Source organism: Coptis chinensis, chromosome 8 (genome assembly GCF_015680905.1).
Source record: "Coptis chinensis isolate HL-2020 chromosome 8, ASM1568090v1, whole genome shotgun sequence".
Lineage (NCBI taxonomy): Eukaryota > Viridiplantae > Streptophyta > Magnoliopsida > Ranunculales > Ranunculaceae > Coptis > Coptis chinensis.
In genome coordinates this window covers 35,024,705-35,039,455 of record NC_141463.1, presented here as the reverse complement: position 1 = coordinate 35,039,455, position 14,751 = coordinate 35,024,705, and the positions used below count along the sequence as shown (strand labels likewise).

General features: G+C 37.2%; 2 protein-coding genes across 16 annotated transcripts; one reads left to right on the top strand and one right to left on the bottom strand.

Moving 5' to 3' along the window:
- Positions 1–578: 578 nt before the first annotated feature.
- Positions 579–4,791, top strand: LOC147481268 (neurofilament protein-like protein). Its single transcript, XM_086581204.1, has 2 exons — positions 579–810; positions 2,416–4,791. The coding sequence occupies exons 1-2, from the start codon at positions 784–786 to the stop codon at positions 4,306–4,308; spliced, it is 1,920 nt and encodes a 639-aa protein (XP_086437330.1). The 5' UTR covers positions 579–783; the 3' UTR covers positions 4,309–4,791.
- Positions 3,898–14,493, bottom strand: LOC147481267 (uncharacterized). Of its 15 annotated transcripts, none has more exons than XM_086581206.1 (6): positions 10,534–14,493; positions 9,212–9,333; positions 8,582–8,722; positions 7,819–7,989; positions 7,402–7,522; positions 3,898–6,884 (listed from the first exon to the last, which is right to left on the bottom strand). In XM_086581206.1, exons 4-6 carry the CDS (start codon positions 7,888–7,890, stop codon positions 6,556–6,558), a joined length of 522 nt encoding a protein of 173 aa, XP_086437332.1. In that variant the 5' UTR covers positions 7,891–7,989; positions 8,582–8,722; positions 9,212–9,333; positions 10,534–14,493; the 3' UTR covers positions 3,898–6,555. The 15 variants fall into 15 exon arrangements, 4 of the variants coding, with proteins under 4 accessions (XP_086437332.1, XP_086437331.1, XP_086437333.1 ...); XM_086581205.1 differs by having other exon boundaries at positions 9,212–9,326; XM_086581207.1 differs by having other exon boundaries at positions 8,582–8,712; positions 9,212–9,326.
- Positions 14,494–14,751: the final 258 nt, after the last annotated feature.

Here is a 14,751-nt window from a genome sequence, read left to right as displayed (position 1 = left end):
TTGTAGATGATGGCTATACTTGTAATTGACCTTACGTTTAACTGTTGAAGGATCTTGAATTATATCCATCTGGTTTGTGAATTCTGAAACCATATGTCTAAAAAGTATAAAGGTGGACCTTATGCCCATTCACATTATCACATGGTCTTTGGTCAGACATGTAACATGGGTGATGGATTCTTACATATCTAGCTTTTTTGTTCTATACATTCTTTACTCACTTTTTTCTTGGACTGACTACTCCAGCCTTTCGATAGTCCCTTTATTTGCTGGCTCTCTTGATTTACACGTAAAAATAATAATTCGGAACAAAACTAGAGAAATGCGTAGAAGAGAAGAACTAGCTCAAGTTTTACATGGCGGCATTTTTTACAATTATTAGAGGGAATCTATGTATGTACAAGTTTACACCCTCTGACAAGACCGCAAAAAACAAAGAAATAAAAAAATCTCAAAATTCAAAAAGTCGGTTTCCATAGTGGTCCTAGAATTAACAGCTCTAATCACACTATGCCACGTGTATAAAATCCAACTAGAAACAGTTAAGCACCCAAAAAAAAAAAAAAAAGAGAAGAGGCTAGTGCATGCTTTCTTGGACTATGTATATATTTTTTTCTCCTTAACTGATAGTGAGTGTTGTTCTATATTCTGTTGTATCACTCTCTTATCTTTTCTTATTTTTTTTTAGCTTACTCAGCTCAGCTCTTTCTTCTTTTACTGTCTTTAACAACCAACTTGATATATTCTTTTCTTGATATCTAAGTTTTCTTGTTTCTTGAATCCATGGCCAGTGAAGCTACTACTGTTGAGGTGAATGAACCCACCCCTATCTTCTTTTATATAATCATGATTAGTATATTTGGAACTGAAAGTTAATTATCTGTTAAGTTCTTGGTAGACTAATTTGCTGATTCATTGATATATATGAACTGACATGTTCTTTTGCCAAGGAAGTTTTGAGGGAATTAGTTTAAGATCTGTTCTAATTTTATTCTTGATGTTCATGTGTTGTTCATTTTTAAGATTTTTTAGGACATCCTTTTTTAGCGGGGTTGGAATATTTTCCAAAAACATTAATTATTGATCCCCTTAGCATGTTGAGATTAACTATTAGTGAAATATCAATATTTGTTGGCTCATCTTTTAAGCAAAATATAGACTATCTGAGTATCAAAGTAAAGGAGTGGTTTGAGTTCACATCATTGTTAACTGACTAGTATTCAAGAGTTCAATTCAATATGAAACTTTTAATAATAGCTTTCTTGAAATTTATCTATCTAAAATTTTCTTTAGATATAATTAGGGAGTTCACATATTGCTACCAGAAATGGACAGGAGTGCAATTTCCTGAAACAGATAAATTCTCAGTTCACTGAAACAGTTCATATATTACAATATGACCTTGTTTGTCTGTCATGTGGGATAACTAGTGCTATACTGCTATCCAACAGAGTAAGCTTACTAGAAATGGGAGTTCAGTGTTACAACATCTGCATCTAATTCTCCTATGTTCTCTTCTATTTGAGCTTTTATTAGAAGATTCGCGTTACCTCATCTGTATTTTTATTATAACCAGAAATCCTAATTTTTCATTTCATTGTGATTTAGATGATTAGTAATTATTCTATTATATTTACTCTGTGTAGTGGAAGAACTGTTTTATAACATTGTGCATATTGTCAATTCTTCTGTTTATTTATTTTTGTTTTCTTTTACTTATCGTTTTTGTTTGTTGCTTATATTTCCTACAGAGATGCCTAGGATGTGTTGCTTCTAAGGATCATAATTTGGATATTTCTTTGTTAGTGTATGTCTAGCATTTGAGAGTGGCCTAATTTTGTGAAAGTATTTGCATACTACATGATTGCATTAAAGTTGATTTGTGAATGTGAATTTTGATGTCCTTACGTCGTTCAACAACTATATCATCTTTGTTGGCTAGATGATGTATCCTTTTTAATAAGATGAGTATGTGATTCAACTATGCAAGTAATACAACACAAATGACCAGACACTTGAAAGCTGTAGAACGGCAGGATAGTTATAGTATTTTCAATTTTTAGAAAAGGTGCACATTTTAAAAATGGTATTGATTGACCCAATGTTAAGAAATAATGTACCAGTTTGGCATGGTTCTCCATGGGAAGAAATGATATTCACTATATCTGCTTATTCTGAAATCCACTTTGACATAATACAAGAGTTCCATTGATGGGGTGAATTTTGGTATCTAATTTAAACTATAAAGATTATGTTGTCTAGAACCTATTTTTGTTTGCCCATTTTTTTAACAGAGCAGTCCATAACATCTGTTGATTTCTTTGGGCAGGAGACTGGAACTCAAGTATATTGACTACTTCTGTGTATGTTTTTCTGTCTTTCTGGTTTCTAACTGGTAGGCTCTAATTTTTGCAGCATGTAGAGGCAAAAGAAAATAAAGAATTAGATCCTATTAAACAGGACATTGTTTCTCCATCCAATCCTGAGGAAGTGGCAAGTCCTGGACCTGGAGCTCTCGTAACTGAATCAGAGGATAAGATTCATCAACCTGCAGTTTTGGAGGTTCAGAAGGTCGATGATCCCCCTGCAGTGGATGTTCCAGCTGAAGATGGTGCAGAACTTAAAAAAGATACTGATCAAGAACCAATTGTTTCTGCTGTTTCTGAACCAGCAGTTAAAGACGTTGAAAAAGAAACAGAAGTACAAGCTGAGGTATCTGATGAACCTGTTGTTAAAGATGCTGAAGAAGAAACAGAAGAACAAGCTAAGATATCTGATGCTCCTGAATCAGCAGTTGAATCAGTTGAAAAGCCGTCAAATCCAGTTCCTACTCAAGAACCTGCTCCTGAAATTGAACCCAAACCTGAAGAAGTTTCAGAGCAAGAATCTAAACTAGTAGAGAAACCAGAACCAGTCGCTGAAGAACCTGAAGTTGGAAAAGAACCAGAGGTCTTACAATCAGATTTTGAAAAAGTTGAAAACTCAATTGTGAAAGAACCTGTAAAATTCACGGAACCAGAGGTTAAAGTAGTGGAAAAATCCGAATCAGTTGTGGACGTGGCGGACAGAGCAGTAAACGAACTTGAAACTGTTGAAGATGTTGATAAAAAATCTGAGGATATTGAGCCTAAGGAAAGTGCTGAGAGTGAAGTTGTGAAAGATGGAGTATATGTCAATAAAGCAGCGGAGGTTACTGAGTCCTCAACTGATACGTTTGCATTCAAAACTCCATTAGTTCTCGAAGACAAAGAAGTAGTTGCTATTCCTGATGTTTTGGATAAGGCTAATGTGGACAGTGCACAGAAAGGTGAAACTCCGCTTGATGTGGTTGAGAATTCTTCAGAAGAGTTGGCGCTTGAAGTCGGAAAAGCTGAAGAAGAGAAGTTAGAAAAAATTAAAGATGGGGAATCAGCTGAACCTAAGACTACAAAGCAAGAAGTTGGGGTTGATGCCAATCCCGCTACAGAAGTTATCAAAGAGTCTTTTGAAGAACCGGTACTATCCAGGGAGGCGGAAGTGATCCCTGAAGAAAAGAAAGAAGAAATTGTTAGGGATGGTATAGTGCCTTCAGTTGACACTGCCAATGGTACAGAGCCCGTGACTATCAAAAATGAAGAGGGGGCTGATTCCAGTTCTGCTATACTTGCTGGGAAATCTTTTGAAGGGGAAAAAACCTCTGAGCCTGTTCAAGTGATTGAAGAGAAAATACAGGAAGATATTAAAAGCGAATTTGCATCTGTTGAGATTAAAAAAGATACAGAGCCCCACTCTACTGATACTGAAGATGGAAATGACTCAAATTCTGCTGCAGAAGTTGCTGAGAAGTCTTTTGATGGAGAAAAAGCATTTAAAGATGTTGATGTGGTCCCTGATGAGAAGAAAGAGGAAAATGTTAAAGATGACACATTTTCTTTAATCGAGATCGCAAAAGATACAATCCTGGAAGGGCAAGTTAATGTTCCCTCTATTGTTGATACTCCAAATGAGTCAGTTGAAGAACAGGTAAACTCAGAGTCTATTGTGGAGAAGAATGTAGATGAGTTGGCTAAGGCAGCTGAAGTATCTGAGGACACTCCTAAACCTGAAGCTTCAAAAGTTGAGGAGTTATCGAAATCTGTTGATGTCTTGAAAACAAATGAAGATCCACCTAAAGACAAAGTTCTGACCAAGCCAGTTCATAAGCAATCAAATAACATTTTATCGAAGGTGAAACATACAATTGTTAAGGTAAAGAAAGCAATCACTGGGAAATCTCCCAGCTCAAAAACAATCACTTCAGATGCCAAGGGTGATATACAAGTTAAATGAGGCACTAGTTGGAGAACGTTGGTTTAGGTTACATTTGCCAAATGTAACTTGTCACAGTGACAGTTGTGTTATATATGCTGCTCATTTTGGGTCCTCAGCTGTTTTCTGGAGTCTAGTGTGGATTGATTTTGGAATAGCAAATGGTGGGTGTACATAGAAAGTTTGGATCATACAAAGTCTTCTATATCTGCGTGGATTTAGAAGGTATCTTACATCTATTCGTTTTAGTTGTAAGTATTGTTTGTTAGTTGGTGCTTTCTTCTAGTCGGTTGTCATCAATTTGTGAGGTTTATTGCTTCATTTTCTTGGTCGTGTCGTTTTTTGTATTACAGTTGTGAGGTTATACCCTTTTAAGTGGAAATGACTTGTGATATCCACATTGGATCTTGTGTAGGATTTTTTCCGAAAAGGTACTTATAGCAGTTTGATTGCAGTTTAGCTGTAACATTTTATATTGTGAAATGTGAATATATGCTCCAGTAATATATGTTCTTGCATTCTGCGTGTGGGATTTGCAGATATCCTACACAAAGAATGTTTCTAATATCCGCATTAGAGTGAGTGATTGCCAATTTCTGTTTCTCATTTTATTTTTATGAAAATGATTTCTGGTAGCAAAAGACCACACATTAACCTCATTAAACATACCAAATTTGAGGTTATTAACTTAATCTCTCTTTATGGCTGTCTGATTGCCTCTTAAAGACATGTCGTTGTCTTGTTCTGCATTTTGCTAATACTTATAACCTTCTAGTTATCTGGAAATGCGGAGTAAAGAATTTGTATGAATCAAAATAAATAGTGATGTGTTACAAAGATTGAAGATATGGTACATCATGTATCATGTAAGAATGTGTATCATGGTGTCGTGACGAGCTTCCACTGCACTAAATGAATCTTCTATTGGTTTAGTGCAAAAGGTTGCCTGTCTTTAAATATGAAAATATGTAAAATGAGTTTCTGACAATTGACATCAGGTGGTAAACGTGGTTTGTAGTGGTGATCCAAATTCTTACTGTCAAAGTGGTTAGTTTGGCCACTGTGTTTCCATGGCTCGCATTTGCAGATTTGCTGTTTTTTTTGCCGGAGTCAGATTTGCTGGTCAGTTTGATGATAACATTGCAGCACTGGGTAAACTCCCATATAGATCATTTAGTACATTGTGCTCGGCTGTTCTCTCTGGCAAGTTTACCAGATTGGGTGTGTAAGTTATCTTCATCTCCTGTTTATTCGATGCTCGGTGGCATTATTGACTTTGCCTTGGACTACGGTTAAATTGGTGATGCAAACTAATATACAAAAATCCAGATGACAGAGCAATCTGTGAGTTCAAATTTCCACTTGAAACGCATGATGTGATAGTTGGAGAATGGCTGTTGAGGATACAGGTGTCGAAAACATGAAGGGATGTTTGGAGATGAATAGAAAGGGGTACTCTACATGTTACTAATTGCTATGACCTCGGCATTGCTTACGGGTGGAGTATAAGGCACAGTTGTGTGGATGCAGGGAAAGAACATGCGTACTCTTGTGATGTTATTACTTGTACACAGAATTAGATGCTTCGATCTCAAACTGAATCAGAGAGAATGCACTAGCAATAATCAGAGAATTCCCAGTCCTTTGCAATCGTCAGAGAATGGTCCAGTCATATACTGTGGATGTTGTACACTTGCGCCATGAAGAACTTCCCTTCGTAGTCTAATAAATCTTTTCCAACTTCCATGCAAGGTTACTTCTTGACGTGTTGCATATATTGTTCATCAACTTTCCGAGGTTATAATCACACTGCTGAAAGCCCAGGTGAAGTATATGAAGAAAACGCAGGCTTCATTTGCAATTTGGTTGCAAATCAGAACTGTTAACTGCTCATTTCATATGGACATTTCCTTGATAAACACTCGTGTTTCTAGTCCAGAAATATGCATTACACGTCAAATATTCACAGCAAGCATAGGGACGTCCTCGAGCCTGTCTCCGTGATTTGTTTGCCTCATTCTCTCTGCTTTCTTCGCTCGTTTCAGCAAGTAATAAGTCTAGAATCTCTCATTCTTGACAACAACTCCATCTTTAGGCTAACATCACAACACACTAATCGTCTAATCCTTTAAAAGTAAAATACTACGAAAAAGAAAAATGTAAAAAAATAATAATATTAGCAATATCAATTTGTTAGTTACAGATGATTACAGAGACATTTGTGTTTATATCATGAAACAGGAAACCCAGCTATGACGGTTGTTGGGCTCAAGCAGCCTCAAGCTTGAGACTAGACAATTTATTGGTCAGTGAATCGACAGAATTTCCAGTATCTAGCTTCCAAGACGCACTATCTGCCATCTTCATATTTGATAGAATCTTGTCTGCTGAACTAGCAGATACCATCTTCATATTTGATAGAATCTTGTCTGCTGAACTAGCAGATACCAAACTTCCTTGTACAACTGCTGAACTATCTGCAACAGTTTCAAAGATTTGTTTTATTAAGATTTCATCTCCTAGTTCCATCTCAAGTTTCTTGAACTCTTCTTCAACATCTTCATCTTCAATACCCGTATATGCAAGTGCACCTGATCCTGTAAGAGATGCAAATTCATATCGTGGTTGAAGGGACATTATTCATACAGAATGTGCAGCAACCTCATTAACTCTTGAAGCCTCTGTTGTTGTACCCTCAGCACACCGGGCAGGTGTCAGACTATACATCGTGTTACCACTTAGCAGACTCCTGTGTTTTTAATAAACATTTCCGCCTACTTCTTTCATTTCATACGTGGAGCCTTCACTTTATCCCTCGCCAAAGGGCAAAAAAGAACTCGAATTACTAAGTTCACAATAATGTACTAATTGGAGACATCAAACAATACGTTGATACAGCAACTTATTCAAATCGTGTGATATCCATAAAAGTTTCAACTTTCCCTGCAGTGAGAAGAAGTCACGGTCGATGGGAATGTGAAAGGACAGAAGAGAAGGAGTTTCTCTTGTTTGGGACAGACAATTTCTGACAGTAATTTGTTTTTCAACCCCCCTAATCCCAAAGAGTACTGATCGAGAAGTAATAGACTTCTTGGATTCAAATAAAATAATTACCTAAAGCATCCTCGACTTCTTTTTCTGAAGATACTCTCATCATGCTCTGGACTTCTTCCGCATGAGAAAAATCACGATCAATATTTACAAGGAAAAATGATAAGGAAACACATGACTTCACCTGGTAAAACCAAAAATTAGGTCCAGCATAACTGGGATTAGCACAAGCGTACAGCACCTCAATAATATCCCTTTTAACAGCTTATGTCAACTCTACAAGATTTAGCACAAGCGTACAGCACCTCAATAATATCCCTTTTAACAGCTTATGTCAACTCTACAAGATTCTAACTAGGCACGGTCTAAACTTCTTCGTGGATTCAGCATACAACAGCTCAACCAAGTAATATAACTATAAAGTCTCCAGTTTAAGAGCCTCTATTAGTTCTACAAGATTCTAAATAAGCGCAGTCTGACCTTTTTCGTGGATTTAGCATATTCAATGTCACTGAGAACTTCCTCATCTCGGTTCAACAGAGACACGTGCATCTTTCTCTGCTTTCAGAACTCAATTTTAATTGTCTCACATGCTGGAGTGCAACTTGTTTGTTTCCAGACTTTACGGAAGCTAAACCTGAACGTCTTGACCTGATAGAAAATAAAACAAGGATTCAATGAGTAGGTGGTGAAAAAGAGAGTAGGAAAATGGAAAACTATTCAGCTCATAATCCTCTCTATGAAATCAGATTAACAGAACCTACAAATGTAGAGGCCTTATTGATGACAAAGAGTGGTGAAGTGCATTCCATTAGATCATTTAGATGTATCGTACTATATTGTTTCTCGTAAGGCTCCTTGGGAATGTATGTCACTGGGGTCCCAGGGACTTGTATCTATCCTAACCTTAAAGCAGGATGAATGTCTTACAGACTTGGTTGCATTTTGGGATTAGAGATTCAAAACATCAAAAGGAAAGAAAGAAGAAACACGACAAGGAAAAGTACGTAACAGGTGAGAATGTAAGGGATACCGAACACTTAATTATAATCAATAGGGAAGAAATATACAAGGGAACAGAGGAATTTGAAGTCTCCGAACCAATTACTGCATATATCTCCACACATACTGACCTACTTATCTAGGACAGAGCGACAGGAGAGAAGAACTACTGTTTGCATTCCAGGTCACCTCAAAATATAGATTTCGATAAGGAACAGTAACTAAAGGGTGAAAAAAATACATCTCATATTGCCGATCAATCACATCAAGTTGTTGCTGAAGCATTTCTGAGGTCTAAATCAGATGCAAAATATTGCAATAAAAAATTGAGGCAGTAGTGGCAGCTGCCAGGACAAGTGAAACTTTCACACCCTGCAAATCACTGGTCAATGTACATATCATGGTTACTGCAACAAAACATAAGATAAAAAAGCATTATTCCTATAGAGATCCTACGGGATTGAATCTGAATTCTGATGAGACGTTACTCTTTTAGCTGGCACCAAGCAGGATATCTAAAATGTCAATCGCGCAATTGTAATTAAAAGGTGAAAAAAGTAAATAATAACAAACAAATTATGTAGCGCTAGTTTCCAATGAGAAACCTAGTCTACTGAATGAAGGACCAACTAAGTTATGCAACATTAAGGACGTTAAGCTATTTTGAAGTGCTTTTCTCGACAACTTTTATGAGCAAAGCATTTGATTTACTGAACCCAAAAGAGTATTTCATTGACTTGAAATCATTACTCTCAATACAACAACTCTACTTCACCAACCTTGGAATGTCTAATATATCAGTTAATTAGATAGACTACGGAAATTTTGAATAAGATGGAAAATTTAGGGGAGGGGGAGCCACATGCAGTACCTCAATTAAATCCCTTTTACTGATTGACAACTACCGAGCCTTTCCATTAGCTGACAAGTAACTCAGGATTGCAGAACCTTCATTGGACCCATTGCATATGCTCTTGAACACTTTCCTGTGAACTAGAACACAAAATGTTGAAGGTACAAACCCTAAATGTGTGTGAAGACAATGAAAAGCTGAAAATAGAAAAATAAAGATCTGGTCATTTCTCCTTTTAGCTATATGCATATAGTACAAAGCTAAGTAACATGGACACTTCATATTCTTATAAAAAATCCGTGTCGGACACACGGACACTTTGTGCATAGGTTTTAAAACTAGGGTTTCTTCTATACCCTAAACAACTAAGAACATAATCTGTTAAGATAGTTACAACTCCATGATATGCCATTTTCGCAGATATTTATTTTGTAACAAGGCACTTTGTAAATTCTTGAGCCCAGGAATTAGTTGTGTAACTAAAGAATAGTAATAATTATCTTCTCACTTAGATGTGTCCCCATGTCCTTCATAAAGGTCACTTCTCGGACATCCACTCCGTATCCATGTCGGACACCATCACGCGAACCCGTGTCAATGTGACTTAGGTACAAAGGAAAAAAATGAAGTATTACTTTTTTCTTGAAAGTACCTATGTCTAAGCAGACACAGACTAACACTAGCCATGACTACATCACTCATCGTATGATTTTTTCACTTGAACATTTCCGATGGTGGAATATATTACCATTTTCTCTAGAATTAATATGAAAAGCTAGTTAGCATATCTCAATAGATAATTGGAATTAGACAATTAATGCAATCTTTCGCTTTATATCAATATATTGTCTTTAACCGATTAAAAAAAAGAGTTTTTGGAGAGAGTAAAAGTTGCAACACCAAAGTTTATATTTATTGTTGTTAATTTTCATGCTTAATATCATTAACATATAAATTAGGATATATGTTGTGTAACAACTTTTTATGCTCCACTACATGATATACGTTTAGCAAGTGCCCGCCCTCAACCCTTTTGGGCTTTGGCTTCGCCACTAGCAAGCCTTTGGCCAGTCTGGTAACAGGCTTCATGCAGACAAAAAAATAAAGTTTTCTCTAGACTTGTGCATAATAGTTGAGACATATTTATGTTTCTTTCTTTTGGTCCTTTTGCTTCCTTCATACTTCATATTCTTTGTATCTACACACCAACATGTTGTGGGAGGTGAACTCCAACCACAACACTTCTGACACACAAATTCATTAAGTTCATTACTAAGAAAGTGAAATCTTATTAGGCTAGGAAATGAGGAAGAATGATAATGAAGTTCATACAATCATACCGCCAGTGGAGTTCTCAAGATGAAACGATCTTCAGAAAATTTTGGAGCTGATGACATGGAAATTCCCATCAAATGTACTACTCGCTTAGACAACTGGGATAAGTGCCCAGAATTTGGATCCACAAGATCTTCGTTCCGTAAAGCTTCACCAGTATTATACATTTCCAGCTGAAAAGGATTTTGAAATATGAGACCTAAACTAAAACTGAACCTCATCAGAACGCGATCAATTGACAAAGGTGTGAGACCTCCTCGATTGAACCAATCGTTTACTCTTTGATTAGCAAGCAAATTTAGAAATTTGATAATCAGTTGCAACTCTCCTTCAAATAAATTTCTTCTGAACTTAAAATCCCATGACGGGACCCCATTCTCCCAGACAGCATGTTGCTCAGCATTCCCATGCTTGCTACCTGAGATGACATACAACTCTTTAAAGCAGACTTTTAATGGGATTTTAGAACACCACCTGTCCTCCCAAACAAGAATTGTCTCCCTTTCCTAGCTTGAAACATACTTCACCCTCCACAAAATCTTTATATTCCATGATCCCTTTCCACGGACTGCACCCATATGTACTACTAAGTACTAACCCATACGGTCCCTTCTTAGTGAACCAGCCCATTCCGTCTAACCCATACTTGTCTCTAATCACATCCTTCCACTGACCAAATCCACTTGGATAACAAAGAAGAATTGACATCTCTAATGCCCCGGAATCCAAAACCACCATACTCTTTCCCAGGCTATCAAATGATATCGCTGGGCATCATTATAAGAAGTCTCTCATCATTTTCTCAAGAACCTCTGCCACTGAAATTGGTATTATCAGCAAGGAGAGGAAGTAAATACGCATACTTGCAAGGGTGGACTTGATGAGGGTAACCTACCACCTTTTGATAGATACTTGCTCTTCCATATGGCTAGTTGTTTTGTACATCTCTCAATAACAAGATTCCACACTGTTGACCTTAAAACCAGAAGCTAGTGGTAAACCGAGATAAGAAGATGGAAGAGAACCAGTTCGACAGCCCAAAGTCATAGCCAATGAGACTAAGTTAGGGATATCATTCACAGAAAACAATTGAGTTAAACCTGAAATCGCTTCAAACCACGTAAGAATCACCTTCAAATTGATCACTTGATCTACCTTAGCATCAATGAAAAACATGGTATTATGTAAAATGGGGATAGTTGAACTTGTAGCTGCTGCACTGAAACCAGAAATCAACTCATTATCTTGAGCTTTGAATATTATTCTCGTGAAGGACTCGAATAGGAATGGGGATAATGGTCTCCCTGACACAAGCCTTTCGTACTAGTAAAGAAAACTTCTGGACACCCATTAACCATGGCCGAGAAATGTGCCGTAGATAACCATGATTTTATCCAACGCCTCCACTTGAACCCAAACCAGAATCTTCCCAACAGATAATCAATGGACCAACTAACACTGTCAAATGCCTTGGCAAAATCAATCTTACAAGGGAGCACCATTTCTTTTTCGAGTAACAATAAGTTCATAAAGAGGATGACTTCCTCTTATACTACAAATTACAAAATGCGAATATGTATCGCTTACTTTTCATCAGCCAAAGGCTCTTCAATTAACTTGTGAGGTATCAACCGAAGGCTCTTCAGCTGGAGGCTCATTTACTGGAAGTTTAATTCAACATTGAAATTCCAATAGCCATTTCACCCATCTTTTCTATAAAATATCAATAAGCCTGAACAATATTCTCTGCATCGTAAGTCACTTGAGAAGCAACCTTGATACAATGAACCACTCTCAAAGGTTCATGGTTTTCATGGCCAGCCACTAATCCAATATCAAACTCCGCTCTATACGTGTTTGCCTTTTGCATCTACCGCTTCAACAGAAAATGCCTTAGAATCTCTTCGATGTCGTAACGTTGAAAAAGCTTTAACATGTGACTACAAAGTAACTCCATAAACTGAAAATACTTATATTCACAGTCTCCCTCTAAGGTTCTTCTATTGAAAATCACTTTCCAAACGAACTTTTTCTGCGGGTCTCTGAATTTCACCATGTAGCTTCCAGTTCCATAGTTATCAATCTCTTCCTCATCAATTTTGTACTTCATCTTTGCCTTCTCGAATTGCTCCTTAAATTTATTAAATGCATTAATTGTATAGACCTTCGCAGTATGCATAAGGAGGAAAATATTTTTAGTCACAATTCGTGAACTATACTCAGTGCGGTAATCAGAATCTCTTTCATTCTTAGCAATCAAAACCAAAGACTTCTCATTACCATGTACAAACTCCATCAGTCTAGTTGTCGAATTTACGAATTGGTCATAATGAGAATTCATTGATTCACTTCTCCCAATTATATGCATACCAGCAAAAAATGTGTCACTGAGATAACAAAGGAACCCATTTCTCCCGCATATTATATATTTCTGTCAACTAAGGATTTTCAGACAATTCATTGTTCTCTATTATTGTACACCATCTTCTTTCAAAATCAGCAATCCTATACGAAAAAGAAATAGTATTCTTTAGGTCAGTTACCGATGTCTTAATTTTAGTAAAGGACAACTTTTCTTGAAATTTTGCATAACATGCCAAAGACAGTATCGATGACGAGTATCAGGGAACACTTTTGCAATGGCTGCAATTATTGCTCTATCCTGTCAGTGATGATTGCAGTTGGCGCATGACCACCCATGGTTGCAAGCCAGACCTTAAACAAACATATGAATGTATCTTCTGTCTCATCAAGTAATAGCGCACAACCAAACTGAATCGACTGCATATGATGATTGACTCCAGTAAAAGGGGCAAAAGGCATAGAGTATGCATTGGTACGATATGTAGTATCGAAAGAGACAACATCCCCGAAATACTCATACTGCACTCGAGACCTCCCATTAATCCAGAAAAAGTTTATTGCAGTCCCATTTTGATCTAGATCAATGGCGTAGTAGAACTGGGGATTCTCGACACTCTTCTGCATAAAATAGTTAAACATGGCAGTTGCATCACCTTCTTTAGGCATCTTTCTGGTTAAATCGTAATGACGGTTCCAGCAATCTCTCTTTGCAAACCCAAGTTCTTCTCTACTAAAAACAACTGCAACTTTACCGATAGGTAAACCATTTTCACCAAAAATTTTAGTCAACTTTGTTGCTGCATCAGGCATATTTTTGTTCAATCTCATGCAATTTCTCTTTGCTGAACTAACCAAACAGTGGCTATGGTCATTTTCAACGCAGCTTACATAGTATACATCTTCATATTTTCTTTTCGTAACATGCATTCTAGCATGGCAACTACACCTGACAGTGCTAGTATTTCTAGAAACACCCACTTCTCTCTTGTTATGGACCTCTTCACGTGCGCAAACCATTAAACAACCCGTAGCCAAATCCACACCGTTTTTTTCCTATCCGTTGACCAAACACGAGTCTCAAATCCCTCTTGTAGACCATACTCTTTGTAGTAAGCATTTGCGTCGTCAACACTACTAAAAACTATTCCGCTGATAAGAGACCAAGGATATCAGCGGGCAGATGCGCCCAGGTTAGCATAAGGTACATAGCTGCGGTGCACAAGATCGGAGTAAGGACAGGGGGTCGTGGTACGGAAACCCTACACGTGGAAAGAAGACAGCCGCAAGATGAAGGGACAGATGGAAGGCTAGGATGGAGAGAGGGGACTGATATAAAGGAAAAAAGGGAGAGAGAAGGGGGCTAGGATTCATTAACCCAGAGAGGGAGGACCTAAAGAGAAGGAGAGCCGACCAAAAGAGAAAAAGGGGGAGAGATTAGGGCGGGAAGTTGGAATAGTGCTTAGGGAGGAGTGAACAGTGTTTGTAAAAGAGCAAACGGAGCAACTAGTTTATGCATTTCTCTATCCGGAGATTTATTGGAAAAACACCCAACAACTACATCTTCTTCCATACTAATTGCTACATTTTCTGCCGTTGACTCCATTTCTACATTTAAAAAAAAATCTAAATTAAACATGTTGCAAGGCAAAAAAAAAAAAAAAAAAAAAAAAAAAATAGGGGTTTTGGGTTCTACAAATCGAATTTTAAGATGGGTTCTTCAAATTTGGGTGCTAAAAATCGAAAATAGGGGTTTTGGGTTCTTTTGATTTCAAATTTTTGTATGTGAAATAGAATAGTTGGTTGGAGGAGAGGCATTTGCTTTGGGAGGGAAAAAATAGTTGGTTGCCTTGCTTTGGAGG